The sequence below is a fragment of the Acomys minous genome (genome assembly GCF_964271855.1).
Source record: "Acomys minous genome assembly, chromosome: 12".
In the NCBI taxonomy this organism is placed as follows: domain Eukaryota; kingdom Metazoa; phylum Chordata; class Mammalia; order Rodentia; family Muridae; genus Acomys; species Acomys minous.
In genome coordinates, this window is record NC_140493.1 from 106829609 (window position 1) to 106856779 (window position 27171).

Genomic DNA, 27171 nt, shown 5'->3' on the forward strand with positions numbered 1-27171 from the left:
TCATGGGGATGTAAGGAGGCTTCAAAATCATGTTGAGCTCAAAGGGTCAGATGAGGTCAAAGAACGCTGTGTGCTTAGGAGAGGGGACAGTGAAAATGCTCTGCCAGGAGCCAGATCCTCTGGGATTGTTCGAGAAGAAGGAGCATGGCCTGTGAGCCAAGTCTGTCAGGGACATGTTCCTCAGGAATCTCTTCTCTGTAGGAAGGAGGTGATTGTTGTCATAGAAGAAATTGACCTGAGGTGCTGTTATGTCATGAAGGAGATCAAGGGGCTAAACTTGTGTTCAAGAAACTTCTAGAGGACTCTTACACTTTGGAGTTGACATGAAAATAGAATCCGAGAAATCTGGAGAAGGGAAAGGCAGGCCTCCAACATAGGGCCCAAGACAGTCTTGTTCCCCCTTTGGGGAGGTTGTTTAAGACAGAGTCTTATTATGTAGCCCCACTGTCCAGGAACTCACTATGTAGACCAGGCTGGGCTCAAACTCACAGAGATTTGCCTGCCTCTGCCTCTCCAATGCTGGGATTAACAGCATGTGCCATTACTCCCAGGTTTGTTCCTTCAATTATGCCAAGGACTCCGCAGAATTCTGATGTCCGAGACTCAGACAATCGGGACCCTCTTTTGAGACACAGAGTCCAGGCACTGCTCCTTCCACGCAGAGAGAGTAAGGCCAGAGTCCAGTGTGCCTCTCACCCAGTCTGGAGGGCTAAGCCCCTCCCAGGGCGCTGTAAGAATGCTTCACTTCAAAGCTCTTGGGCAGGCCACTCTACACTTCCTCAGGAATCCCCTGAAGGCTGTTCACCCAGAAGACAGCACAGAGCATGCTCAGAAACAGGGGCAGCTTCAGGAAGACCAGGACCTGGAAGTGGATGCTGCTGAGCAGAAACCTGTGGACATGTGGGGATGGAAAACAAGTTCAGGAGGAGGTTCCAGGACCCACCTGTCTCTTCCCACATCTCCTGATGCCTTGCCTCAAAAGGGCAAATGATCCAGATCCAAGCTAGGGAATGACTGAAGGATGTCTTCCCCCGTGGTCTCACCACCCTTCCTCCCCAGTCTCAGTGATGGGTGAAAAGAGGAGAGGGTTCTAGGTACAGCTGGTTTTCTAGAAGCATGGCCCAGGACTTCCTACTGTCTCCCTGTTGTTAACTGACTTTATTGGCGGTGGGGCAGATCTCCCGTAGCACAGGCTGGTTTCGTGATGTAGTTATGACTTTGAACTTCGGGTCCTTTTGCTGCCAATTTCCTAGTGCTGGAAATTGCAAATGTGGACCACCGCACCCAATCTGAGCAGTTCTGGGGACTGAACTCTGGCTTTGTGCATGTTAGGCAAGCACTCTAGCAACTAAGCCACACCCCCAGACTTGAGTTGACTCCTCGAAGTTAGTTCTCCTGAATTCCCCTCCCTCGGGGCCTAGAGACATCATGGCCCTTTCTGAGCATCTCTGGGAGAGAAGGAAGAGCAAATGTCAACTTCAGCCTGGAGCTGAGCCTGTTCCTCACGTACCTCACGAACAGCTCCTGGGAGCTCAGCGGAAGAAAGACCTTTACATTTGTTATTTATTGTGGGGCTCAGAGCTTGAACTAAGGTTGCTAGACTTGGTGGCAAGCACCTTTACCCACTGAGCCACTTCCTGGCCTTCAGCTTTTGATAGAGACAGAGAGCTAGCACTCCAAGTCTAGAGTCCGGTGGGGAAGGACAGCAAAGAGAGGTGGGAATGGGGAGGGTCTGTGAATCTAGCAAGCACAGACTCTGCCCCGAGCCTGTGCCCCTTGAGTCCCTCCTTCATACTTCATACTTGGCATCTGCGTCTGAGATCAGAGAGGCAGGAAATATCGCCCAACAGTAAGGCTTCTTCAATATGGAATGGCACTGGCCTTGGGTGCTTACCATAGTTGGAAGCTGATCCTCAGGTTCTGTTCAATATTCGCTAGTGGGAGGGCGGGTGTTGTGGCCGGGAGTGTGGTCTCCATGGGAGTTGTGGCTATTGGAGACAGAGATACACACCAGGTCACTGCTTGGTGCCGAGGCTGTCCTGAGTATGTGTGTGGGTCTGATGTCACACAGATTCATATATTTGTACGAGGTTTCCAGAAGTTCTTCAAGCCAAACCTCAGCTCCATCCTGGGTGGGGTTTTCAAGGGCTGAAAAGCCTTCCTGCCAAAACACTGGATATACGTGTTACCTCGGACGGTCTTCCCATCTATATCTGACTCTGCCTGAGGGAGGGCAAAGAGACCTTCTAGGGGTCTCCCCCTTCCCATGTCTGGTGAGAAGCCCAGGAGAGAGAGTGTGTGTGAAGGAACACAGCTGAGCCTGTGGCCCAAGGATGCTCCCAGGGACCATGGAGGGTTCCCAAGCATCTTCATACGGGAACAATTAAAGATCACTTGGACTGACACTAAGGAGGAGGTAGATTGCTTCTCAGCTCCTCTTAGAGGCATCAGGTGTCAGATCATTTGTGTGACCTATACCTTCCCCCACCCCACCCCACCCCCGCTACCACCGCCCACCATGGCTAAAAGGCCAGCCATCTCTCTCCACACCTATAACCCAACTGAGGTGCGCACAATACTCAGAGTCACACTTCAAGACAGTGCCCACACATGCCCCAAGCACAGACAGATACTTCCTAAAAGCTCCATGCTTGGAGCCAGAGTAGTCTTACCTGGCAAAACATGTACCTTTACAAGGACTGCTGGATCACGTGACAAGAAATCCCAGAAAAAGAAAGTCTGAATCATGCACCGGTAAGATCCAGCATCATCTTCGCTGAGGTCCTCCATGGTCACTGTCATGGTGAAGTTCTCAGCATGGTCTCTGATGGACACTCGGCCATTCTTCTTCTCTTTCTCATTTCCATTGATTTTTACCATAGTTTTACATGATTTGTCATCCTGTTCTTGGCACCAGTATTTTGTATGGTCCTTATACGATTTTCCATATTGACACGGCACATGAAGAGAGCCTCCTACATAGCCAGACACGGAGCCAGGGCCCGTCAGAGATAAACAACCTGGAAAACAAAAGCCTGAGTCTAGATCTCCTTCCTGACAGGCCTGGAAGAGGCTGTGGCAGGGAGTGGAAATCTGTCCCCTCTGGAGACTAGGCACCAAGGGACTACACGCGGACCCCGCCTTAATGGGCTGGTTAGGTGAAGGCAAACATGGCTTACGGTTAGATTGCATACAAGATCACTTCCTTTGCACTCAAGCCTTTGCACTCTGGAGAACAAGACAAACTTGCTCTTGAAAAAATTCAACTTCTAAGTTGCATGTGGTGGAGCTGTCCTCACACTTGGGAGGCTGAGAGAGGAGGACTTTGAGACTGAGTTTAAGGTCAGCCTCATCTAATAGTGAGTTTGGGGCTAGCCTGAGCTACATAGCAGATGCTGTCTCAAAACAAAAAAAAAAACAACAAAAAAACAAAACAAAACAAAAAAACAAAAAACTGATGCACTCCACTATTGTGACCAAGCTGTTGTGCCCTGCCATAAATTACTTCATATTGTGTGAAATACTTTTCCAGATTATGTCTTGCCACTGTAAGACCCCCGACACGGCGGTCTTAACGTGGAGACCCCCACCAAGAACCAACGAGACCAAGGCTTCGGCTGCAACAAGCAAGAGGCTTTATTATTAAGGGGACGGGTACCCGGGCGTTTCAGTCTCCGGAGAGGCTGGCGCGCCCAGCGAGTTTTTAGGGGGTCCTTTTATAGGGATTTTGGCGGGAAGCTCGGTTACAGAAGCGAAAAAGCATAGTTACAGGGCTCTGATTGGTAAATTTAAATGAGGCGAGGTTATAGCCCGGTCATCGGATGGGAACAGGGGAGTTTGCCCACTCCCTGGGCCAGATGGCCGACTATAAATATCTTGTTTGACAAGGACAAGCACGCTTTCATCTGAGCCCCAGGCCTTATCTTACCCCGGGAACCTATTATTCTAGTCTTGCCTTGCAAGATAGCGTTACTGCTGCTATGCTTGCTATGTCGGGTGCACAGGGGAGGGGGTCTTACATTCCCCCCTCTTGTTGTAAACTGAATGAAATCTTTCATTCAATGACCTCTGGTTGTGCCAATCTTTTCTTTATCAAAGGGAACAGGCCGGCAGTAGACCACAAGCTCCGAAAGCTCCAAGGCGATCTTCTTCCTTCTCTCCATCATCTTCCCCTCAGTAAGCCTAGCATCTGCAGTCTGGGCTACTTCCCGGATCTTCTTTACCCAGTCCTGCAGCTCCTCCTGTGAGTCAGCTGCAACATCTAGAGACCAGTGAGCCACTGATGCCATGCTGATGGAGAAGACGAAGAGCCGGTTGTTCTTGCCCTCAGGACGAATGGCAATCTGACAGGCTGGCACATCTAAGACCCCTCGCAGCAAGTCCCCCAGTGGGCTGTTCTCATCCAGGTGCTCCCTCTCCGGCTCTAGGATCGCTGGATTGATCATCTCTTCCACATAGTTTGAGGGGAACCACAGCTGCTTCTTCCCACCATAATTCCCTCGCCACCAGCCACCATCTTGCTTTTCCACGTTCTGGATGATGGCACTCTTGGTAAAGGTCAGCTCATCTTCTCTCTGGGCCTTGTAGTCAAAGAGGGCTTTTACTGCACACTTGAAAGTTGGCATAGGGTTTGCCTCCACATAGAAACCAGGGTTGCGGCCCTCATACAGCGCCCCATAATCAGGTTCAGCTGTCCCGATCTTTTCCAGTGCCTCCTCATTGATGGGGTAGCGCAGCTTCATTTTCCGGTACAGGGGATGCTTCTCGTAGTAGCTGATGAGGTCAACCAAGCTGTCAAACTCAGAGTTCCCCAGCATCACGGTCTGGCCTTCCTGCTGTACGCGGCAGTGTTTGATCTTTCCCTCAGCCCGGAAAGAGATGGCATATGAGTTGGGCTCGTTGCGTTTCCGCACCAGGAAGGCCCCATCACGGGGTACGCGCATCAACATATGTTCAGCTTGTGCTCTGGTCAAGCTTGCATGGTACCACTCTTTGCTCTCATGGGCATTCGTCTGTGGGACAGGCTCTGAAAGGCGCATCTCAAACTCATTGCAGCGCAGCGGTACTTGCTGATAGTGTGTAATGAGGTCATAGAGAGAGTCGAAGACAAGGTTGTCTGTCAAGAAGAACTTAGGAGTCCCAGCATCCTGCCGGGAATGGATACGGCAGTGCTGTACTTTTTTATTCCGCCAGAAAGACAGCGTGTAGTCACCCACGAAGGTCTCACTTTCTCGCACTAGGAAGGAGCCGTCAGGAGCCCCAGTCTCTATGCAGTACTCAGTGAGCAGGCGCTCAGCAATGTGCCGGCCATCGCGCCCAGCTCCGAGCTTACCATGGAACCACCTCTCACTCGAGTGCAGCTCTGTGCTGCCACTGGCCTCCTTAGGCTCCTCTTCATCCTCGTTGCCCTGGTCACTGCTGGTCTCCTCAGAGTAGTAGATCTTGCTGCTAGTCAGAACAAAGTAGTGGGGATACCACTCATGATTCACGGGGTCCTCCAAGTAGAGGATACCATTCTTGATGGAGTTACTGATGTCATTCTCCGAGTACATCACAGAGGTAGGCACCTCCTCATAGGCACTGTCCTCAGCCAGCTTCTTGTGCTTAATAAGGATCTTCCTCTTGAGCTGGTTGGGGGAAGGAAGTCCATCAGCAGCAATGTCCACCGGCTTGGTAAGGAGTGTGTCGCCAAGCACCTTTTTGAAGTATTGAGCCATGTTTCTCTGCTGGGCAATGCTGCAGTGGTCCTCAATGGACAGGATGACCGGGTACTCTGAGGCTACAAAAGCATGCTCCTTTATGGTGTGCAGGACATCAGAAAACTTGATCTTGGTGGTGAGAGTATGCCCGTGGTAAATGACTGGCATCCCATCGGGGCCGTCCCAGCAGTCCAACTCAATGCAACGACAGCCCATCCTCAGGCAGCGAGCATAGGCTTCCAGGGAGGACTCACTGGAAAACTGGTCCCCGGTCAGATACGTATTATGTGAGGAAGAGATCCAGTAGTGAGAGAGAGGGTTGTTCATGGTGTCTGGGCACACAGCGTCCAGCTGTGAGTTCCACACACTGTTCTCTTTGGAGAACAGAAAGGTGACAAACTCATCCAAGAAGAAGTATGGCTCCTCAATCTCTCGCAAGGGGTCTCGAAGAAAGCTGAGCATAAATTCCTGCACCTGGAGCCGGTCAACAGCCCACAGCTCCTGCCCCTGGTACTCAAGAAGGAACTGCTGGAACTCAGAAAGGGATACCCGGCAAAGCTCTGGCCGCTCTCCAGGCCTCAATGTGCTGGTTTCCAAGAAGGGGAGGTCCATCGTCTTCTGGGCGCTGTACATGAGGCTGCGGTACAGCTGAGCAAACTGCCCGTAGGTGATGTCCCCACTGCGTTGTTCTAGGTCCGTTAGTCGTTCTCGGAGGAAGCGCATGTTGGGGACCCGGTAATTGACCTGTGACAGCATGTTCTTCAAGTCCTTGGCTGATATACGATCCTCTCGGTTCCGATCTACTGAGTAGAACTGCTTCCGGAGCCACCTCTCAATTTGCAGGGGTGTGGCTGCTTGCAATGTGTCCTCCATCAGCCAAGTTAAGCCCTTGATCCACATGTTTACTTCATCCTCAGATGTGGCTTGCAGGCTTAGGGTCTTCAGGCGGAATTCCATTTCATAGAGGATGACAAAGCAGTGTGATTGGTCTGGCCGGAAGGCAGGGTCTTCTTGGTAGCGATCGAAGTCCCGTGATGTCTTCCCTGGGCGGATCTCCTTGATTTCACGAATATCAATGGACCCCTCGATCTTGTCGGCGCCGCGGCTCCACGTGATCTGGCGCGTCTCCAACTTGACCTGGAAGGTCTTCCGTTCCGGCCGCTGCGACTTCTTGGAGTAGAACAAAGTCATGACGGTGCCCACCTCGAGGCTGCGGCAGAGGTGCAGCACCTCGGCTTCGGTGGGCGCGCCGGGCCCGCAGCCATTGGCGCAAGGGGTCGCGGCGCCCGCCATGCTGCAGCGACCTCGGCGACGCAGGCCGGCGGGCCCAGGGCAGCGGAGGCGGAGGCGGTGGCCCGGGAGGCGAGCGGGACCCGGTGGCGGCTCCTATACCTCGGTCCCGCAGCGCTTTCCCCGCGCGGGCCACAGCCGCCCGTCACGCACGCAACCCCGCCCACAGGCTGCGGCCCGTCGGTCAGTCAGGCGCGAGCACGGGCCTCCGTCTCACACCGGCCCCGCCGCAGTGTGCACGCCTCCCGGGGAGTGAGGGTGAGGCGCGACCCCCGGCCGGCCCGCCCGCCCGCCCGCCAAACCCGGTTACCTGGGCGGGCTGCCTGGCGGAGGGAGCCGCGCCAGGCTGGCCGCCTAACACCCGCGGCGGCGGCGGCGCAATATAGAGACCAGCCCCAGGGGAAGCCGCTGCAGAGCCCTTGGGTTCTGAGGCCGTGAAGGGTCCCCAGCATTGTGCTCCTCCCGGTTAGAGGAGCAAGGGAGGCGGGAGGCGAGCAGGGGGATAGCGGGACTGACGTCGGGAGGTAGCCTCCGTGGGAAGGGACACCCGGATCTCGATACAGTCTTGGCAGCGGAGTCAGGAAGGAAAAGGATAGATTTCGGACGCCCTCCTGGCCAGCTCCTCGCCGCCCCACCCCCGGGCCGGAGCAGAGAGTAATTCATACAAAAGGAGGGCTCGCCTTAGCCTCGGGGAAATCCCAGGGACCGTCGCTAAATTCTCGCACCTCCCTAAAAGCCCGGATTGGCGGTGCCCGCCCCGCCGCGGCGAGAGGAGCATGCGCCCAGGGTTGAGCTGTTCTAAGGCGGGCGTGGTAAGAGAGGTGGGGAAAAGGAGAGGGCTGAACGAGGAAAGGTCTGACCCATGGAGGAGGGTCACGAACGAGAGATTCCCAAGTCATTATGTAGGGGACCTGGTCCAGATGACCGTGTGGTCCAGGATCTATAATTTTGGACTTGATCTGTAGAATGAGAGAAAGGTTAAAAGTGCCATCTTGTGGCCACCCGGTATAAAGCGTAGGCCATTTAGCAGAACAAAGACTTTTCCATCTGCCCTTGCGGACTTCTACTGACACTTTGTGCGCAATGGCACGGACTTCTTTGAAATGCTGCAAAGTAAGGGTTAGCGGGGTGACAAGAGTCTGACCCATGGTACCAAAAACACAAAACGAAACACAACAGAGGAAATCTAGACGCAAAAGACCAAAAAACAGCTTGCGCGGGACGCTTGCGCCAAAACGGAGGTTGGAGACGCAGGGGGTCCGGACTTTTCCCTGTCTCCCAGATGAGGCGAATAGCCTCTCAGATGGGCCGGGGGCCCCAGATTCGGATGGGACGGAAAGTCCCTACGGAATCCCGATGGGACGTCTCCCACAGGCACAAGGGAGGAGTCTGAGAGCCCGTCAGCTCCTCCTCTCCTTGCCAGATTCAGAGAGTCTGCGCAAACACCGAGACACGTAACGATGAACAAAGACGAAATGACAACAAGACAACAACGACAAAGCCGGCCGGCACAAAGACAAAGGCTTACCTCCCGAATTTGGGTCGATGGTCCCCGGGCGGGGGTCTCGATCTCGGTGGAACCTCCAAATGTAAGACCCCCGACACGGCGGTCTTAACGTGGAGACCCCCACCAAGAACCAACGAGACCAAGGCTTCGGCTGCAACAAGCAAGAGGCTTTATTATTAAGGGGACGGGTACCCGGGCGTTTCAGTCTCCGGAGAGGCTGGCGCGCCCAGCGAGTTTTTAGGGGGTCCTTTTATAGGGATTTTGGCGGGAAGCTCGGTTACAGAAGCGAAAAAGCATAGTTACAGGGCTCTGATTGGTAAATTTAAATGAGGCGAGGTTATAGCCCGGTCATCGGATGGGAACAGGGGAGTTTGCCCACTCCCTGGGCCAGATGGCCGACTATAAATATCTTGTTTGACAAGGACAAGCACGCTTTCATCTGAGCCCCAGGCCTTATCTTACCCCGGGAACCTATTATTCTAGTCTTGCCTTGCAAGATAGCGTTACTGCTGCTATGCTTGCTATGTCGGGTGCACAGGGGAGGGGGTCTTACAGCCACAATGAAAGATTCTATTTTTTTTAAAAAAGATTTTTACGTTTTATTTTACACACGTGACATGAATGCCCATAGAAGTTAGACCCCTGGAACCACAGTTAAAGAGGTTGTGAGTCTCCATTTGGGTTCTAGGAAGCACATCTGGGTCCTGTCTGAGAGCAACAAGCACCTTATCCACTGAGTCACCTTTTTAGTCCAGAGAGAGAGAGAGAGAGACTATACTCGGTGAGCAGATTTTGACTCTATTTTGAGGAACGGGGGGGGGGGGGGGGGGGGGGGGATTGCACACACCTTGTATCATCCAGCTCTACCCACAGGGCTCGGATTGATAGCTGACTTATTCCTGGCAGTAAAAAGGGGTCACCCTGTGGGAAAGATTAAGCTTTGTCACAGGTAGAAGCAGTCTTAGCAGGCTTTACCCTTGGGGCAAGCCATGAATACCTTGTGACAGACTGTTTGGAGCCTTCCTGGGCTTGGAATTCAGAAAGCCCACTGTGGCTATTGTTTTCCTAATGGACCCTTGAAGGGAGAAGGAGACCGCCCTTTGCTTGTGACTGGGAAGGTGGGGGAAAAAAAAAAAACAGGTGGAAGGCGAGCAGGGCGCACGGAGAGAGGAAGGGACCGGACCAGCTCGCGGGACAGAGACACCTAAGGACCCGTCCTGAAGAACGGATTCCATAAGGTTTACTATTCTGTCCCTTTAACCCTTTTTTCCTTCTTGTATATGATAGTTGGGTTGTTTAATAAAGTTTAATTGTTAATAAACAGAGCCAACATCTGGCACCCAACGTGGGGCCTGATGGGTTCCACAGTCCCTAATAATATGAGGGAAGATTCAGTATTCCAAGGGATAGAAATGTTGTTTCAGGCTATTGACAAAATTGCAACTGCTGTTGCAAAACTCTTTCCTACATTATACTTAAAGGGAATTCTTTGTTTTCTCATTGTCCTTTTATTACAATATTTCATGCTTAGAAGGATTAAAAGACAGGCTAATGACATAAAAAAGCCAAAAGGGTCAGTAAGTTCTATCCTTTTAAAAAAGATTGCAGATTTGACTAGACAAATAAAAAGGCTAAAAAATAAAAATGAAGGGATGAAAAAACGGATAAAATTTTTGGCATTTAGTAGTGATAAAGAACAAAAAATAGAGAGACCAAAAAGCCAAAAAAACCAGAAAGAGTCAATAAGCTCTATCCTTTTAAAAAAAATTACTGACTTGACTGAACAAATGGACAAAATACAAAAAAAACTGAAAGGGCTGAAAAAGCAGAAGGCACCTTTGGTTAAAAAGGGTGGAGAAGGTCAGAAACCAGAGGCAAAGGAAGCCAGACCGACCAAAAGGTCTTTAGAAGTAAATGTACCAGTGGAGGATACCTCCACAGTCACCCAGGCACCTTCAGCTTTTCCAGTCACTGTAAGACATGTAATCGAGCCAAATGGTGCTGAGGGTCATGACGAAATAGCCTGGTGTCCTGTAGACATGATGGATTTAAAACATTTTAAGGAATCCGTTGTCAGATATGGGTATGCATTCTAACTTCGTTAAACAAATGTTAAACAGCTGGGCCTATCAGAATAGACTTGTTCCCCAAGATTGAAAAAATTTAGTTTCAGCGGTATTGGAAGCGGCACAACAGTTACAGTGGTTATCATGGTGTCGAACAGAGGCTATAAAAATAGAACAAAAAATATCGCACAGGGAATAAATATTAATAGAGATCAATTACTTGGTGATGGACCATATACTAACATGAGAGAGCAAGTTCAATCTGACGATAGAGTGATTAAACAATGTCATAAGGCAGCCTTGAGAGCTTGAGAGCTGGTAGAGGAACCTGGAAAAACAACTATTCCCTTTACTAAGGTGTTCCAAGGACCTCTGGAGCCCTTTACAGAATTTTTACAGAGATTAGGATCTGCTATGGATAAGGCGATGCCAGATTCTGATAACAAAAAGGCATTAAAACTTATCATGGCTTATGAGAATGCAAATACTGAATGTAAGAAGGTGCTTAGACCGTTAAAGGAAAGAGGCGCTCCATTAAATGACTGGGTAAAGGAGACAGTTAATATCAACTCTCAGAAATATCAAAATAATATTGTGGGACAAGCTTTAGTCAGAGAGCCCAGATATCATAATACCCACAGGGCTTGGATTGATAGCTGACTTATTCCTGGCAGTAAAAAGGGGTCACCCTATAGATTTATTGGGGTAAACTGCAATAGGTAGGGTCACATGGGCAATATAGAAAGAAAGAGAAATGATGGCGACATAAGAAGAGAGTGGAGCCCCCTTTCCCTACAGTCTGGTTGGAGCCTCTCAGTAGCAGAGGAGAAATTTCTAAGATAATATTCGCTATAAAGGTTGATGTCATAGAGTTATTCATTATACATATTCGTTGTATGTATGTATGTATGTATGTATGTATGTATGTATGTATAATGTCAAAGTAGAGATGATCCAGGCTTAAGGTTTGAATGTGCACGCCCTTGGGTAAGACTTTCTTCTATTCCTCACATGGTCCAAGAAAGTGGTATCTTAGAGATACCCTGCTTCAAAAAAAAAGAAAATAAAAAAGAACAAGAAGGAGGAGGAGAAAGAGGAGGAGGAGGAGAAGGAAAGGAGGAAGAGAAAAAAAGGAAAAAAGAAAGAAGCATCTTTGGGATTATTAATTTTTTTGATAAACCGTACTCCATTAAATTGGGAGCCCAACTCCTTCCTCTTTTAATTTGCATCTTGTCTGGTGTTTTGTTACAGCGAGAAAACTGATACATTGTAGCAGCAAGACCAACAGGAAGCATCCAGAGCTGGTTCTTGAACACGCAAGCTTGTCTGGATTCTTGACACTTGCGTAGCTCAGTGGAGGAGATAGGTCTAGGCATCATTTTCAGTTCTTTTTGTAGTTGTCTCTTAATGTGTGTCTGTAAAACGGGGACAAATGCTGTCTTCTCTGCTAGGTCACAAGTGGTTCATAGGCTTACACGGTATTAACGGCCCATATAAGACCCGCTACTGTAGACCCCACACACTGCAGAGGGCACATGGTACTGACCAGTCTACACTTCAATTATTTATTGTTAGTATTTTTTCCATTAAAGATTATTTTGCTCATAGTATGTTTTCTAAAAGAGAAGGCTCTCATGAGTCATCTTTGGAAGTTCTTGGGCTGTTTCAAGACCACATTTGCTGGACTGAGCATTTTGGATGGACTTGGTGTCATCTCAACTGGAAAGAGTGAACGGCGAGGAAAGGTGAACACTGAGCAGCGTCATGTTGTATCGAGTGAGAGACTGAGCCAGCTGAGGACAGGGAAGCTGCAGGAGTCTGTGGGGCCAGACTGTTCGACAATTCCACCCAAGTTCCAAGCTGAGCCTTAGTACAGTCTTCATGTCTCCAGATGGGGACTGCCTTCCATCTCCAGGGTCCTCACCCCAGGAAACTGGATGTGATGGTGTTCTCAGAATCTCCATGCAGCCAGCGGAGAGCAGGAATCTGGTGGACACTGATTTAATCAAACCTAAGAACCTTCCAGAATTTGCAGAGGGGAACCTGCCTCTCCAGCACATAACAACAGGGCCAGGACAGAAATGCCTTTTGTGGTTTTGTTTTTGAGACAGAGTTGCACTCTGTAGCCAAATCAGCCTTGAACTCAAGATTCTCGTGCCCTGCCTCCTGAGTGCTGGAATTACAGGCATGAGGCGTCACACCCAGGGCTTGTTTTATTTAATACAATGTCCTCAGGTTCTTTCGTGTTTTCATGAATGTCAGAACTAACTTGAGTATTGCAAAATAGGTACACACATAAGAATAACATATTGTACCCCATAAGTGTGTGCAATCATCATTTCAATTTATTTCAGTCAAATAAAATCCTAACAACATACAACACACTTGAAAGTGTGGACTATAAAATATACAATGAATAGAGGTTCTAGTTTCTCATAAAGTGGGGTTTTTTTCTTTTTTCTTTTTCAAGACAGGGTTTCTCTGTGTAGCTTTGGCTGTCCTAGAGTCACTCTGTAGACCAGGCTGGTCTCGAACTCACAGCGATCCGCCTGCCTCTGCCTCCTGAGTGCTGGGATTAAAGGCATGCACCACCACGCCCAGCTCAAGTTTTTGTTTCTTTATTTATTGGTGGGGGTGTAGTGTTCATAGAAATCAGACAGCAACTTTACAGAGTCAGTTCTCTCATTCTACTTTGTGGGTTCGTGGAGTCAGAGCCAGAGTACCAGGCTTATGTGGCAAGCACTTTTACCCATGAGCCATCTCTCTGGTCGTAGCTTTGGTTTGTTTGTTTGTTTGTTTGTTTTTGTTTGTTTATTCATTTTTGTTTTGGTTGCTGTTTTTTTCTTTCTCTTTCTCTCTTTTTCTTTCCTCCTTCTCCTTTTTCTTTAGACAAGCTCTCCCAACCCCCTTGCCTGAGCCTGAGAGCTAGGACTACGGAGTGTGGCACCCCACCTGGCTATTTCTGTTCATTTTATATCAGAAACCACTTCCTTTCTCTTTGCCTGTCCCCTGCCTCCTCTGGAATTGTCCCTTCCATCTCTCCCTTTCTCATTCTTCATCCTCAGTCTCACACTATAACCCCATGTGGGTCTCCTTTATAAATATAAAATGACTGCCTCTTCCCAAACCATGTTTACAACCTTAGCTGTGTGCAGCGGGTGGAGGGAATGTGATGAAAGAAAAAAGGACGGTACATTAGGGCTGACATACTGAAGGAGGAGTGCACTTTATGTCAGTACAAATTACTTCAAAATTTAAATCTGGGCCTGAGCACTCTGCCTGCCCAGGTGCAAATAAACCCTTGGTGAAAAGGCGAATGAGCAGCGTGGGGAAGCCAGCCCCTGAAGGATGGGTAAAAGAGATTTTCCTCACCTCAGCTGCACTGAACTATAGCACTTGGGGGATTTTGTCAGATGTAGACAAGCTGATTCAAAGAAGCAGCTGTATGCTGAGAGTGGTCCTGCTCTGTGGTGTTTGTGACTACTGTGGTGTCAATATTCTCATCACACCTGATGTGAATCTTTCATTTCCTGCAGAGAGGGAAAAGCCGATAGCCAGTTCCTGTGAGCTGGGACAAGGCGGCTCCATTGTTTCTGAAATCTACTTCAGTAATTACAAAATTTCGGCCACACTCTCCGGATTGTCTGAAGATTATATCATCAGCACCATCACAATCATCGTGATAATCACCACCACCATCGTCATCTTCACCATCCTCACCACTAACCTCAGCACTGCCACTATCACCACCATCTCATCATCACCACCATCATCTTCACCATCCTCACCACTAACCTCAGCACCGCCACTATCACCACCATCTCATCATCACCACCTTCATCTTCACCATCCTCACCACTAACCTCAGCACCGCCACTATCACCACCATCTCATCACCACCACCTTCATCTTCACCATCCTCACCACTAACCTCAGCACCGCCACTATCACCACCATCTCATCACCACCACCTTCATCTTCACCATCCTCACCACTAACCTCAGCACCGCCACTATCACCACCATCATCTTCACCATCCTCGCCACTAACCTCATCATCACTATATCACCACCACCACCACTACATCCACCTCATCACTATGGTCATCATCAGTTCATCACCATCAACATCACCACTGTCATCATCACCTCCAGTCAAGGCAGCTCACACCCGGGCCCCCCACCCCCCGCCCCGCCATGAGAGTAACCCAATCCACCTAATGGTCTAACCTACCCTAAAGATCTAGATTTTGTTTTGTTTTTGTTTGTTTGCTGTTTTTGTTTGTTTGTTTGTTTGTTTGTTTTTCCGAGAAAGGGTTTCTCTGTGCAACCTTGACTGTCCTGAACTCGCTTTGTAGACCAGGCTGGCCTCGAACTCACAGCGATCCACCTGCCTCTGCCTCCCGAGTGCTGGGCTTAAAGGCATGCCATGCGCCACCACTGCCCGGCTTTTGTTGTTGTTTTGAACCAGGCTATCGTGTAGCCAAAACTGGCCTCAAACTAGGTACGTAGCTGAGGGCTTCCCTGAACTTCTGATGTTCCTGCCTCTGTCTCCCAAGTGCTGAGATTACAGGTCTGTGACACAACACCTGTGAAAGAGATCTAGATCGTGACGGTGTTGAGGGATCAGGAGATCACCCAGTCTCCTCTCATTTTACCCATAAGAAAGCTGAGCAGGGGCCATCAAGATGGCACAGTTGGCCCCTTGCTGTGCAAGCCTGGCTCCTAGAACTCCCATAAAGGTGCAAGGAGAGAAAGGACTCTTCAAAATTGGTCTCTGACTTCACATTCCCACCCACGGCTGCACATACTGTGCACACACATAATAAAAAGAGAAAAAGGAAAAAGAAAGGCGTGTGTGTTTAGAGGCGCTCAACTGGCCTCCTTCCTTTAAATCCTAGCCGTGACTGAAGAAAGAATGCAGGAAGACACAGGATAGTTTCTATGTCCTGTGAGGGTCCTACACCAGGAGACACACACACACACACACACACACACACACACACACAGAGAGAGAGAGAGAGACAGAGACAGAGACAGAGAGACAGAGACAAAGAGAGAGAGACAGAGAGAGACAAAGAGAGAGAGACAGAGCCAGAGAGACAGAGAGAGAGATCCATCTGCAAAGATGGCAAATATTCTCTAATTTTCATCCTCAACTATTTCTCATAGGAAAACGTGTTTTCTTCCTTTTTTGTTTGTTTTGAGACAGGGATCTCACTATGTAGACAAGGCTAGCCCCCAAGCTCACAAAGATCCACCTCCATCTGCCTCTCAAGTACTGGGACTAAAGTCATGCACCACCACACCTGGCCTAAGTATCTTTTAAAGATTTTTTTTTTAAATGCAAGATCTCACTAGGTAATTGAGGCAGGCCTACAACTTGCAACCCCCCTGCCTCAGCCTCCTGCATGCTGTGAAACAGTTGCCCAGCACCACTCCTGGCTATGCGTTATTCCTTACAAACCTTTCTGACCTCTTAAAACTAAATTTCAGCAAAAACAAGACCTTTGCTGACTTCTGCACTTTCCACAACCTTTAAGATCTCTATCTACACTTAGTATAAATCATGGCTTTTCTGTTTCGCTGGCTGGTTCAGCCTTCAAGACTGACTTCTGTGACGCCTCAGTGAGGCTCTCCGTGCCTCTGAGAGCAAAGCTAGCTCCTGGTGTAGTCAATTTCTGCATGGTCTGTGTTGCAGCAAGTCCCACCCCATAGTATAAAGACTTGACTCCCTCATTCAAATAGGATTTCCTTGACTGGGGAAGTTACTTTATAGTTAGAGCATTCAGAGCAATCCAGGGATGCAGTTGGTGCTTAATAAAGGTTTGTAGGGTCCATGGATGAATATAGAGACAGACAGCGGAGAAAAGGTGTGTGTGTGTGTGTGTGTGTGTGTGTGTGTGTGTGTGTGTGTGTGTGTCCCGCCCCCGCTGCTTCCGCTGATACCTTGATTCTGGCTCACACCCAGGACTCCCACTCCCCCACCCTCTGCAAAATTAAGCTCATAAATCCACAGCCCCACTCACCTTGGAAGTAGAGAAGGAGCAAGCCAGGGCACTGCCACATGCTCCTGCCTCGCTGGGTGCTGCGTCCGGAAAACCCCATGTTGCCGCTGGAATCCAGATGTGTGTGACAGAGCCCCAGCACCTACCTTCTTGTTCAAGTTTCTCTGCAGTTGTTTGTTTGTTTTTCCTCACTTACTTCTCACTCTGTGCTACTTCCTAATTTAACAAAAGAGGAAGAGTTGATCCAGAAAGCAAACGAGAGTAGGTTCATCACACAAGCCTGCGCTTAATGAAAGCACATTTGTCACGGCCAAAACCTTCAGGAAAACCAATTGCTATGTATGAAAATGCCAGCCCAGGAAATTCCCATTTCTTTCCCATTTAGTACACTTCTTGGATCTCCGTAGCTTCCATTTGCTATGGCTACTGACTTTGGGGTCATGAGTGCCCCCAGTCAAAGAGCACAGAAGAGGACTCTGTCTCTCTCAACCATGACCTCTGCGCAGTAGACCTCAGACCTCCTCCTCCTCCAACCCAGAGTCTCAAAATCCCTCCAGACACAATGTCTTAACTTCCTGTGGGCAAGCGTTACTTAGTTATCAACTGTTTGCCTAATTCAGAGTCAGGCTTCCCCATTCAAGGTGTAAGTCGCAGGGTCACACCGACCTCAAATTCTGCTTCTGTCATTTTATAATATTATGTGTTTATCCACTGTGTGGGTTCACACATGCCATGGTGCATGTATGGAGATCAGAGGACAACTTGTGGCAGTCAGTTCTCTCCGTCTGCCATGCAGGGCTTGAGGATCAAACTCGGGCCATCAAACTTGGCAGCAAGCACGTCTAACCACTGAGCCAGGCCCCTCCCCCGTTTCTACTATAAGCTACCACTGCGCCACTGAGCGTGTTGTAACGCCATTCTTACTTCTCGCTTCTTAATCCATGAAGCAGAATAATCATGGCAGTTCTTGTGTTGCTCCTTTCGCTTGTTTATTTATTATTGTTTGGCAATTTTATGCGTGTGTGGCATATTTTATTTTCACTTGCATTACCCATTCTCAGCTTCCTCCCGCTCCCACTAAATCTTTTTTTTTTCCTTCTCAGCACATCCCCCTCCTATTTTCATGGGCTCTGTTTGTGTTTTGTGTTTTGTTCTGTGACCCACTGCGTTCGGTTACAGTTGCCTGCAGGAGCATAGGGTGGGAGCCCTACTTAAGGGAGCACAGACAACTTCCTTCTCTTAGCAAAATAACAATTCTTTTTGAAGGGTTTATTCGTTTTTAGTTTGACGCATGTGAGTGTCTACCTGAATGTTTGTCTGTGTGCTCCACACATGCCTGGTGCTCAAAGAGGCCATTGGACCCACTGGAGCTAGAACTGTAGAGAGCTGTGAGCCAGTGTGTGGGTGCTAAGAAGGGGAAACTCCAGGTCTCTCCACCAAGAAAGTCAAACCAGGGGCTGGAGGGATGGCTCAGCGCTTAAGACACCTGCTGCTCTTCCAGAGAATAGGGAAGTTCCCAGCCCCACAGGGCAGCTCACACTCATCTACACCTACAGTGCTAATGGATTCAAGCCCTTCTTCTGGCCTCTGTGAGCATGAACATGTGCACATACACACCAGCAGGCAAAACTCTCAGACACAGGAATGAAAACAAATCAACGTTTAAAAACAAACAAAAAAGATCAAGGAGGTCTCCAGCTCTCTCCATTTCTCTCTCTCTCTCTCTCTCTCTCTCTCTCTCTCTCTCTCTCTCCCTCCCTCCCCCTTCTCCCCCCCCCCCCCCCCCGTGCAGCCATGTGCTTTCCCCTGATGAATATGATCTCTAGAGTTGTTTGTTTAAACTAAAACACTTCATACGAATGTCTGAAACTCTCAAAGCATAAGTAAAAAATTGAAAACAAAACCAAGCACGTTTTAAAGCCAAAAATCAAAACCAAAATGGTAGCTGGTTGTGGTGGCACAAGCCTGTAATCTCAGCATTCCCAAGATTGACACAGGAGGATTGTTGTAAATGCAGGGTTAGCCTGAGCCCCAGAAGTGAGTTAGGGGCCAACCTAAGGTACATAGCAAAATGCTGCCTCAAAAAAAAAAAAAGCAATAAATAAATAGGAATAACGGGAGTGGGAGCTAGCAAAGGCAAATATGCTTTAAGAGATACAAAATAGGTGTAACTTGACGTCATCTCATTGTACCCCAAGTTCCATAGGCATCACTAGGTTGTGTCCATAAGAGCCGCTCCCAGAAACTCCAACTATGGAGATTCTCTACATGGAGACGGCAGTGCCAGCGTTTTCATCCTCAGTGAATAAAGTCAGAAAAGAAAACTGGCCAGAGTTGGAACTGCACAGAAAGGCTACAAGCATAAGGTGGTGGTGGTGCTGCCAGAAGGCCAATAGGGAAGTGGCCATAGGCTCTCTTCTCAGGGAGGAAGTCTAAATAGGCAGGACGGGAAAGAAGCCAACAGCTCAAGCCTCTGCCAGATAAAATTCAACAGCTGAGCTCCCCACTGCAAATGGGGATCCCCCCCAGGGGTCACTGCAGCCACAGAACAGCAAGGAAGGTGCTCATAGAAGCACTGAGCTATCTTGGGACTCATGAGCCCCCAAAGTCTCCTAGAAGAACAGGTACTTAGGGCCAGCGAGGTAGCTCATTGGGAAAAGCTCAAGGAGCTTGCTGCTAAACCAGACGGCCTTAGTCCTTGCTCTGTTTTTGGAAATGCCTTCCTTGATAAGAAAGAACAGGAAGTTGAAAGGACACTTTTAAAGGGGCTGTGAAGATGGCACATATACAGGCACATACAGAGACATACACACACATACAAAGGCCAACTCACACACACTCACAATCAGCAATATATATATATATATATATATATATATATATATATATATATTTTTTTTTTTTTTTTTAAAGGGGAAAGGAGAAAGAGAAGTCAACGCCACTTCTCCCCACCCCCCCCCCACCCCCGTGCTTCCCACCTGTAGTCACACTGGCCAGCTGCCTCTGTGGTCATCACTTCTTCCCCACCATGGTGAAACATACCCTCAAACTGTTGGCCACACCAAACCCTTTCCTCACCTAACTTGCTTTTGGTCATGTTTATCCCAAGAAAAGAGAACAAACCAGGACAAATGTTCCCAGCTCATGGGACTTTCAGTAAAAAAAAAAAAAAGTGTAACTCAGAAGCCAAAGGCTCATTTGTCAGAACAGATTTCCAAAGCCGCCAAGGCCTTTGGGGCCCTCGGTACCTGTCTGCTGTGCATCATGTGTTGATGACAGCCCCCCAAGAGCACCCAGTTATAGCATCACATTTACCTGGGGCTTAGCTCATCCTCCATGTAAATCAAGCTTCACTACGTCTTTCCATGAAAAACTAAAAGCCCAGACATGGGTGACTGAAGAATTTCCATGAGGCCAGTATCCCAGTTGCCAGCCTTCTGCCACCTGCTTTGCCTGTCTCTGCCCTTTGTACAGGAGTTAAGCTGTCAACATTGCCTTCATGTCTCCACGGAGATCCCACTGGGTTTAGCAGCTGAGATCATCAGTGCAGTCGGCGGTCTCACTGTGTGCTTTCCTTGCTGTGTGTTTGGAGCTGAAGGCACAGTCGTGCCCTTAAGAGCTCCACAACACACACACACACACACACACACACACACACACACACACACACACACACACACACATCCTGTGCTGTCCCTAGACCTCTGGAAAACTCAGCCTTGACTGAGTGGCTTTCCTTGGCTCTTTGATGGCCAGAGACCCCCTGCCCACCTAAGGCTGGAGCCTGAAATTCTCTCTTCCTTTCTCTCCCTGTCCCTCCCTAGAGCAGCCCCACCCCTGTCCATGCTCTCCCCACCCCATCAGGCCAGGTCTCCCTAATGACCCAGCACCAACCTCCCACACTTACCCAGAACCAGAGCACTACCTTGCCCCTCTGCCTCATGTGTCGAAACCGGGGCTGGGGGCTCCTGCCAGCTGGCTTGAGGCGCTTCGTCCCGTCCTGATTTTCTCATTTACACTTGGGTCTCTGTTTGTTCCTCATCTCAGGAGTGGAAACTCCAGCTTCCCAGAAAAAAGAAGAACTGGAGGCAGGAAACCCAAAACTTTGTGGCTTCATAATAATTAACATAGGACTCCCAGTTTCTAAAGAGTGGCCCCCAACTTCCGCAAACAGACAAGCCGAGCTTTTGTGCATCACTGATTTCTCAAATTCATGGTGCAAGCAGAATTATCAGTAGGCGGGACTGGAAATTGGACATTCAATTATTATTCTTTTTTATTATTTTTCTTTTTTAAATATTGTGTGTGACGTTCCTGCGTAGGCCAGAAGAGGACAGCAGATTACCCCAGATTTAGGGTTTCAGGCAGTTGTGAGCCACTGGGAACTGAAGGGGGGGCGCTATGTGCTCTTAAGCACGGAGTCATCTCTCCACCCCAACACTAGCAAATCTTGGCGAAATATTGCTGACACAATCAGTGTAACATACATTATCATTAGTTGTACAGTCTGTTAATGGATATTTTAGTTTAGATCGCTACTGTGGGGGTGTGGGGGTGTCAGTGAGCATCCTGGTAGCAGGCAAACAGCATACTCAGATGCATAGTAGAGGAGATTTTAATTAGAAAAAAGTTAAGGAAAATCAGCAAGAGACAAACAAACAAACAAACAAACACAACCAGGAGTAATGATAGCAGGAAGCCATTACCTCTCTAACCACAGCTCAGTAGGCACTGACGATCAGTGTTCTGGCCTGGTTGGGTGGGACACAGCACGAAGCGGGCTTGAGCAGAGCCACCTTCAGAAATGTTAAGAACAGAGAGGAAAGGCTCATGGCTTTGGGGACAGGAAGAAAAGGACTTGTTTGTTTACTCCTCTATTTCTTCAGTGCCCCCATGTGACCCCATCCCTGCTCCAAGCAACACCAACTGGAATGGCTCAGTGAGTTATAGCCATCAAGGGCATCTCCCAGGTGAGAAGGATGCCGAAAATGAACCTTCAAGTCAGAGGCACTTCTACATCAAAGACAGGCCACAGAGTCATCTGGTCTACCCCAGGTCTCTAGAGGATACTGTAGACCACAGCATGTCAAATTTCTACAAGCCCTTCTGCCCCTGTCATCTGAAGTTCACTTCCTAGGAACCCTCTGGACCGTTTGTGCAACACAAATAAGCCCCAAGATAGAATGACTTCAAAAGTTAGCACTTTCAAGCTCTTATTTATTTTGCTTTTAGCTCTACTGGAACTTTTTTTTTTCAACAGCTGCTTTTTTATCTGAAATCTATTTGAGGATTATTTTCTGTAAATTTCTCCAGTAAATCTCAATATCTCTCTCTCTCTCTCTCTCTCTCTCTCTCTCTCTCTCTCTCTCTCTCTCTCTCCTTTGGCGCCAAGGAAGCTTTCTTCTGGTGCCAGAGTTCACTGGACGCTCACTGAAGGCCAATGCAGTGGAGCATGTCAAAAGCAGGGCCAGTTCACTGTCTTTTTATATCCCTCTCACTCTTGAGGCTGGGCCTTGAGCTCTGTAGCAAGAGATGACACAGAAATGCACCCGGGGCATAGGCCTTTAAAGTGTGTCCTACTCAGCCGCAGCCTAATTACAGTTTGTGGAATATATATATTAAAGGAAGCTCAGGACCGCATACGGGGTACCACAAAGATGCTCCAGGAAGCTCCCAGCCCCAGTGAGACTTGCATGTAGCAGGTAGAGGCACACACATCCAATCAGAACACCTTGTGACAAAAGGAAGAAGACAAGAGGGAGGGGCAGGACCAGCTGAGGTTGGAGGATCAGGGGAGGCTTCAGAGAGGAGATGGTGCTGAACTACAGGTGCCAAGAGCCATTCTGTTCAAGGAGTTCACTAGGCATGTGTGCTTTCTGGAAGGAATCTGGTATTCTGCAAGGTCTGTACCATGATGCACCCTCCAGAATTGCTTCCAGCCTCTGGCATGATGTCAGGAGCCATTGATTTGGGGAAGTTCAGTAGGCACGAGAGATCTCTGGAAGGGATCTGGTATTTTGCAAGGTTTGTACTGTGATGAACCCCAGAATTGCTTCCAACCTCTGACAACCCAGTCAAATTTGCACAGCTTTATCTCTCTAAAATCTGGCATTGGTGTGAACTGTCACTTTCTGGGTATTAACCAGCTCTGATTGAACAAACTTCTATGGGATCTTATTGAAGACGTACTGCTGTCCAGATGAATTCCATCCCTGATTATGGGATTTCCTGATTTGATTCAAACAATTTTTAAAGTTAAATTGTTTTAGATCTTCTAAAACAATTTAGAAAGTTTATGGCTGCAATGAATACCTTTGTGGACCTCCAGGTGCCTCACTAGGGGACAGCCTTGAAGCAAATTTGTGATCTCAGATAAGCTTTCTCTCCAGACAGCACCACGAATCCTGGTATACACTATAAATATAAGCAAGACAGTTTAAACTTCTCATGAACCCAAAATATAATGGGACTACCAAGAAATGTCTAAATTGAATACAAACTTTAATATCCAAATATACAAACTGTTCTGTTATAATTCCTTATACCCTGTCACCATATGGGATTATATGATATCATTTTAAATTTACTTTGTTTCTTAGAGTGAAAGACAAATAAAATTATTGCCCTGAACTCACTATAAACTAAGAGACAGCTGGAAATGTGTAGCCAGGTCAGTACTAATTGAAAAGACACACATTCTTGTAACTTTTTAGACCCTGTTAACCTTTAAGCCTTGCTAACCTCTGTCATTCTGAACTCACTATGAACTTATGTAATGGATACATAGATAAAAATGTCTAGTTTTAAAGCATGTAACCTGTTGTATTTTAGAATTCATCCGTTTTTGTGATTAATTGCCTTTTTGACTATGAGGTAATTCCTTTTCACAGAAGAATAAATATGATGTCCAACAATAAATGGCAGTTAAGTTAAGATGTTTAACTTCATCCACCTTTTCTCTTGTGTGTAGTGTGTGTGTGTGAGAGAGAGAGAGAGAGAAAGAGAAAGAGAGAGAGAGAGAGAGAGAGAGAGAGAGAGAGAGAGAGAGAGAGGAGAGAGAGATCTATTTTCTATCTCTCTCTTATTTCTTATTTTCCATGTAAATTCATAAAGTTAACAGACTCAGGGCTCCCCATCAGCCCTCTCAGACAAGCAGACATACTTAGCTTACCAGAGATCTCCACAAAGAAGAAAACTGTGGTCAGCTTAAGTTTCCCTCCTTAACTGCAGTACAGCCATCACTAGAGAAGGAATCCTGGCCTCCCGCCCCTTTCTTCTTTCAATCCTGATCAGTTGCCTGAGCCATCAGCCCCAAGAGATAAAGTGAATAGTGATTCTGCATCGAGTACCAGATCCTACCCTGGATCTTGCCAGAGCAAAGAGAGACCTCATACATGTCATGAGGAATCGAAGAGCCAGAGTGGATTTGTAGAAGAAATTGTCTCATCTCTGGGAACTCACACCTACGTGGATGGAGCATGCTTGAAAACCCAGAAATAGGGAGGCAAAGGCAAGAGAGTTGAGGATTCAAGACCACTCAGGGCCACATAGAGAGCCCAGGGCCAATCCTAGACTACATGGTGAGATCTCATTCACAGAACAGCAAGAGAGATGGGCCAGCAAGATGGCTCAGTGGGTAAATGTAACTGCCACTAAGCCTAACAATCTCAGGTACATCCCCAGAGCCCACATGATGAAAACAGAGCCAACTCCTCCTTCAGGCTGTCCTCTGACCTCCTATGTGCATTATAGCATGTGCTTGCCCGAACACACACACACACACACACACACACACACACACACACACACACACCACAATTAAAAGAAACAAAAAGTGTTTAAGGGTGTGTGGATAAAAACCACTGGTGGTCAGCTCCTGGACACCGTAGCCCTTTCTCACACAGCACGTATGTTCCTAGCAGGCGAAATAGTTTGACTCCCGGGGAGCAGCTCACCCAGCCTGATGCCCAAGATACTCCAGTGTTGCTGATACACCATGACCCTGCTCCACCTGAAGAAAGCTTCTAGAATAGCAGTGCTCATCTCAGCCCTCCTAACGCTAATGCTGTGCCCTTTAATACAGCTCCTCATGTTGTGGCGACCTCCAGCCATAGCATCATTTCTGTTGCTACCTCATAACTGTAATTTTGCTACAGTCGCGACCCACAGGTTGAGGACCACTATCCCAGATGGTGCTTCCTCCCAGTCCTCTCTAGCCTTCCCTTCCACTACGCCATCACTGGATAAGCCCATCCCTGTCACCGCTGCTTGACTTGCCCCAGAGGAGCCCAGCAAAAGTGGCAAAGCTGAGTTGGTGGCCTTTCTTTCCTGGCCCTCTGGTTTCTGCATGAGCCAGGGGTTGTTAGGGCCAGTCTTCAGACCATCCAAGGCTCCAGCCTTGAGCCCCTCAAGTCTACTTTTCTGCAACGTACCTTGCACTACACCAATGAACATCCATACCCAAACATATGCATTCAATGTGGTAGCCAGCGTTTGCTGTGTTGTGGGGCTTTCTTTCTCTCTTCCAACCTTCTCTACCCATTTACTTCTTCCCTTTCAACCCCCTAATACTACATAGGAGATTAAAAAAAAAAGATAGAAGGAAAGAGGGATGTTGATATCATTTAGACTACTTCCTGCTGATTAGGGACATAGAGTTCCTTGGGGGCAAATTTCATCTTTGCTATCAGGATATCTAATTTCTTCCTCTTGCTCCTTTGCACACGACTATTTGATAAACTACAACCAACCACAGCCAACAGCATGCAAAGACCAGCAAGCCACACCTATTGTGGCCCCAGCATTTATATATCCTCTGAAAAGTCCCCAGAATTCCCAACATCACACACTTGCAGAAACTATCTGCAGCTAGCAAAACCAAGCCCCTGCCAGAGCACGAGGCAAGTCACAGTCAGGTGTTGCAGAGCAGCCCCGTGTCCCCACGGCTGGGATTAAAACAAATACATATTCCCATAACATTTCTGTGTTTTAAAAGAAGCCAAAATCACACAACTCTAATTACAAAATGTAGTGTGTAACACATGCTCACAGAACGGACAGACGCACAGACCCAACACCCCAATGTACAAAGAACCAAAACCAGAACCTATTCACCCATCAGGCACACCGCCTCTGGATATCCTGGTTGAAAACACAAGAGGCACCACATGAATGTGTGGAACAGATACCCAAGTCACAGTCGCATCCACATCCTCTGTGGTTGTCCGTCTTCGTGGTTGATGGGACTTAAAATCACCTAGGAGACACACCTTTGGGTGTGTCTATGACAGTGTCCCAAGCAATTTAACTAAAGAGGGTAGACCCACCTTTTATGTGCCAGTACCACCCCAAGAGCTCAGGTCCCTGCCCAAAGAAAGGAGAAGCAAGCTGAGCACCCGCATTTTCTCATCTGCTTCCTGACTGTGGACACAAGATGGCTACTCACGCTCTCACCCCCATGCTTCCTGCCACAGTGGGCTGAATCCTCTCAAAGTATGAGGCAAAACAAGCCTTTCCCTCTGTTCTTCAGTTGCTTTTGCCCCATACTTTTCCACAGCAATGGGAAAGGGTAACTAACACACACTACAGGACACATCGCAACACAACACACACACATATAAGAGATATAGAAAAAAGCAAACAGGGCAGATCAGATGAGTAAAGATACGTGTCAAGACCGACGGCCCAAGTTCGATCCTCAGGACCTACATGGTGGGTGGAGAGAACTGAACCTCAAAAGTTGAGCTCTGACCTACACACACTGTGGCATATGTACTCCCCTGCTACATAAATAAATAAAAGTAATGTTTTTCTAAAATTGCAGATGCACAAAGCATGCATACAGAAACAGAGAGCATAGAATTCAGCACACACAAACACAACACATTACACAGATACTCACAAATATATACACAGCCAGGTGCAATGGCTCATGCCTACAATTTCAGTACTGGGGAAAATGAGACAGGAAGATCTTGGATTCAAGACCAGCCTGCGAGGGGCTGGAGAGATGGCTCAGCCATTAAAGGCTCACAACCATAAATACAAGACCAGCCTGGGCTACATAGCAAGACACTGTTAATCCCATCATGAGTGGGATAGAGAGATGTGCGTGTTACGTTCCAGGCATGTACGTGTTACGTTCCAGGCATGTATGTGTTAAGTTCCAGGCATGTATGCATTACTTTCCAGGCATGTATGCGTTACGTTCCAGGCATGTACGTGTTAAGTTCCAGGCATGTATGTGTTAAGTTCCAGGCCGCTCAGGGCTGCAGTGAGAAGTTGTCTCAAATCTCAACTAACAATAACAATGATAATAATTATAACTATAATAGGAACTCCTGATTTCTGAGAGATTCATGTGTCTGTTATCTCATCCCATGCTGACAATCCCCCTGAAAGAAGAACCAATTATTGTACCCAATTTTGCACAGGAGAAAACTTGTATTGTACAGAGAACAACCGGTCACACTGAGATGAACGCCACCATTCAGCAAAGCCAGAGTTCAATACTGAGCCCTCGCCTTCCAAATCCAACACCTTTAGCCAGTTTACTCACAAATTCTATATCTGATCGAGGACCGTGAAGACTGAAGAGCAGGC

General features: G+C 48.0%; 2 protein-coding genes across 2 annotated transcripts; both read right to left on the reverse strand.

Moving 5' to 3' along the window:
- Nucleotides 1-762: 762 nt before the first annotated feature.
- On the reverse strand, nt 763-27171 carry LOC311579141 (CMRF35-like molecule 2). The gene is made up of 6 exons (XM_084749421.1): nt 27128-27171; nt 17875-17945; nt 16591-16785; nt 2673-3020; nt 1895-1988; nt 763-890 (listed from the first exon to the last, which is right to left on the reverse strand). Exons 3-6 carry the CDS (start codon nt 16667-16669, stop codon nt 770-772), a joined length of 642 nt encoding a protein of 213 aa, XP_084605547.1. The 5' UTR covers nt 16670-16785; nt 17875-17945; nt 27128-27171; the 3' UTR covers nt 763-769.
- Nucleotides 3613-7386, reverse strand: LOC311609772 (1-phosphatidylinositol 4,5-bisphosphate phosphodiesterase gamma-1-like). Its single transcript, XM_084803113.1, has 2 exons — nt 7300-7386; nt 3613-7085 (listed from the first exon to the last, which is right to left on the reverse strand). The coding sequence occupies exon 2, from the start codon at nt 6990-6992 to the stop codon at nt 4059-4061; it is 2934 nt and encodes a 977-aa protein (XP_084659239.1). The 5' UTR covers nt 6993-7085; nt 7300-7386; the 3' UTR covers nt 3613-4058.

Excerpts from the sequence above, each read along its gene's own strand:
- LOC311609772 (XM_084803113.1), bottom strand. The coding sequence starts at position 6,992 with ATGGCGGGCGCCGCGACCCCTTGCGCCAATGGCTGCGGGCCCGGCGCG.
- LOC311579141 (XM_084749421.1), bottom strand. The coding sequence starts at position 16,669 with ATGGGGTTTTCCGGACGCAGCACCCAGCGAGGCAGGAGCATGTGGCAG. Across the intron at positions 1,989-2,672 it reads AAAGGTACATGTTTTGCCAG|CCACAACTCCCATGGAGACC; the intron begins GTAAGACTACTC and ends TGTCTCCAATAG. Across the intron at positions 891-1,894 it reads AGGATCAGCTTCCAACTATG|GTTTCTGCTCAGCAGCATCC; the intron begins GTAAGCACCCAA and ends ACATGTCCACAG.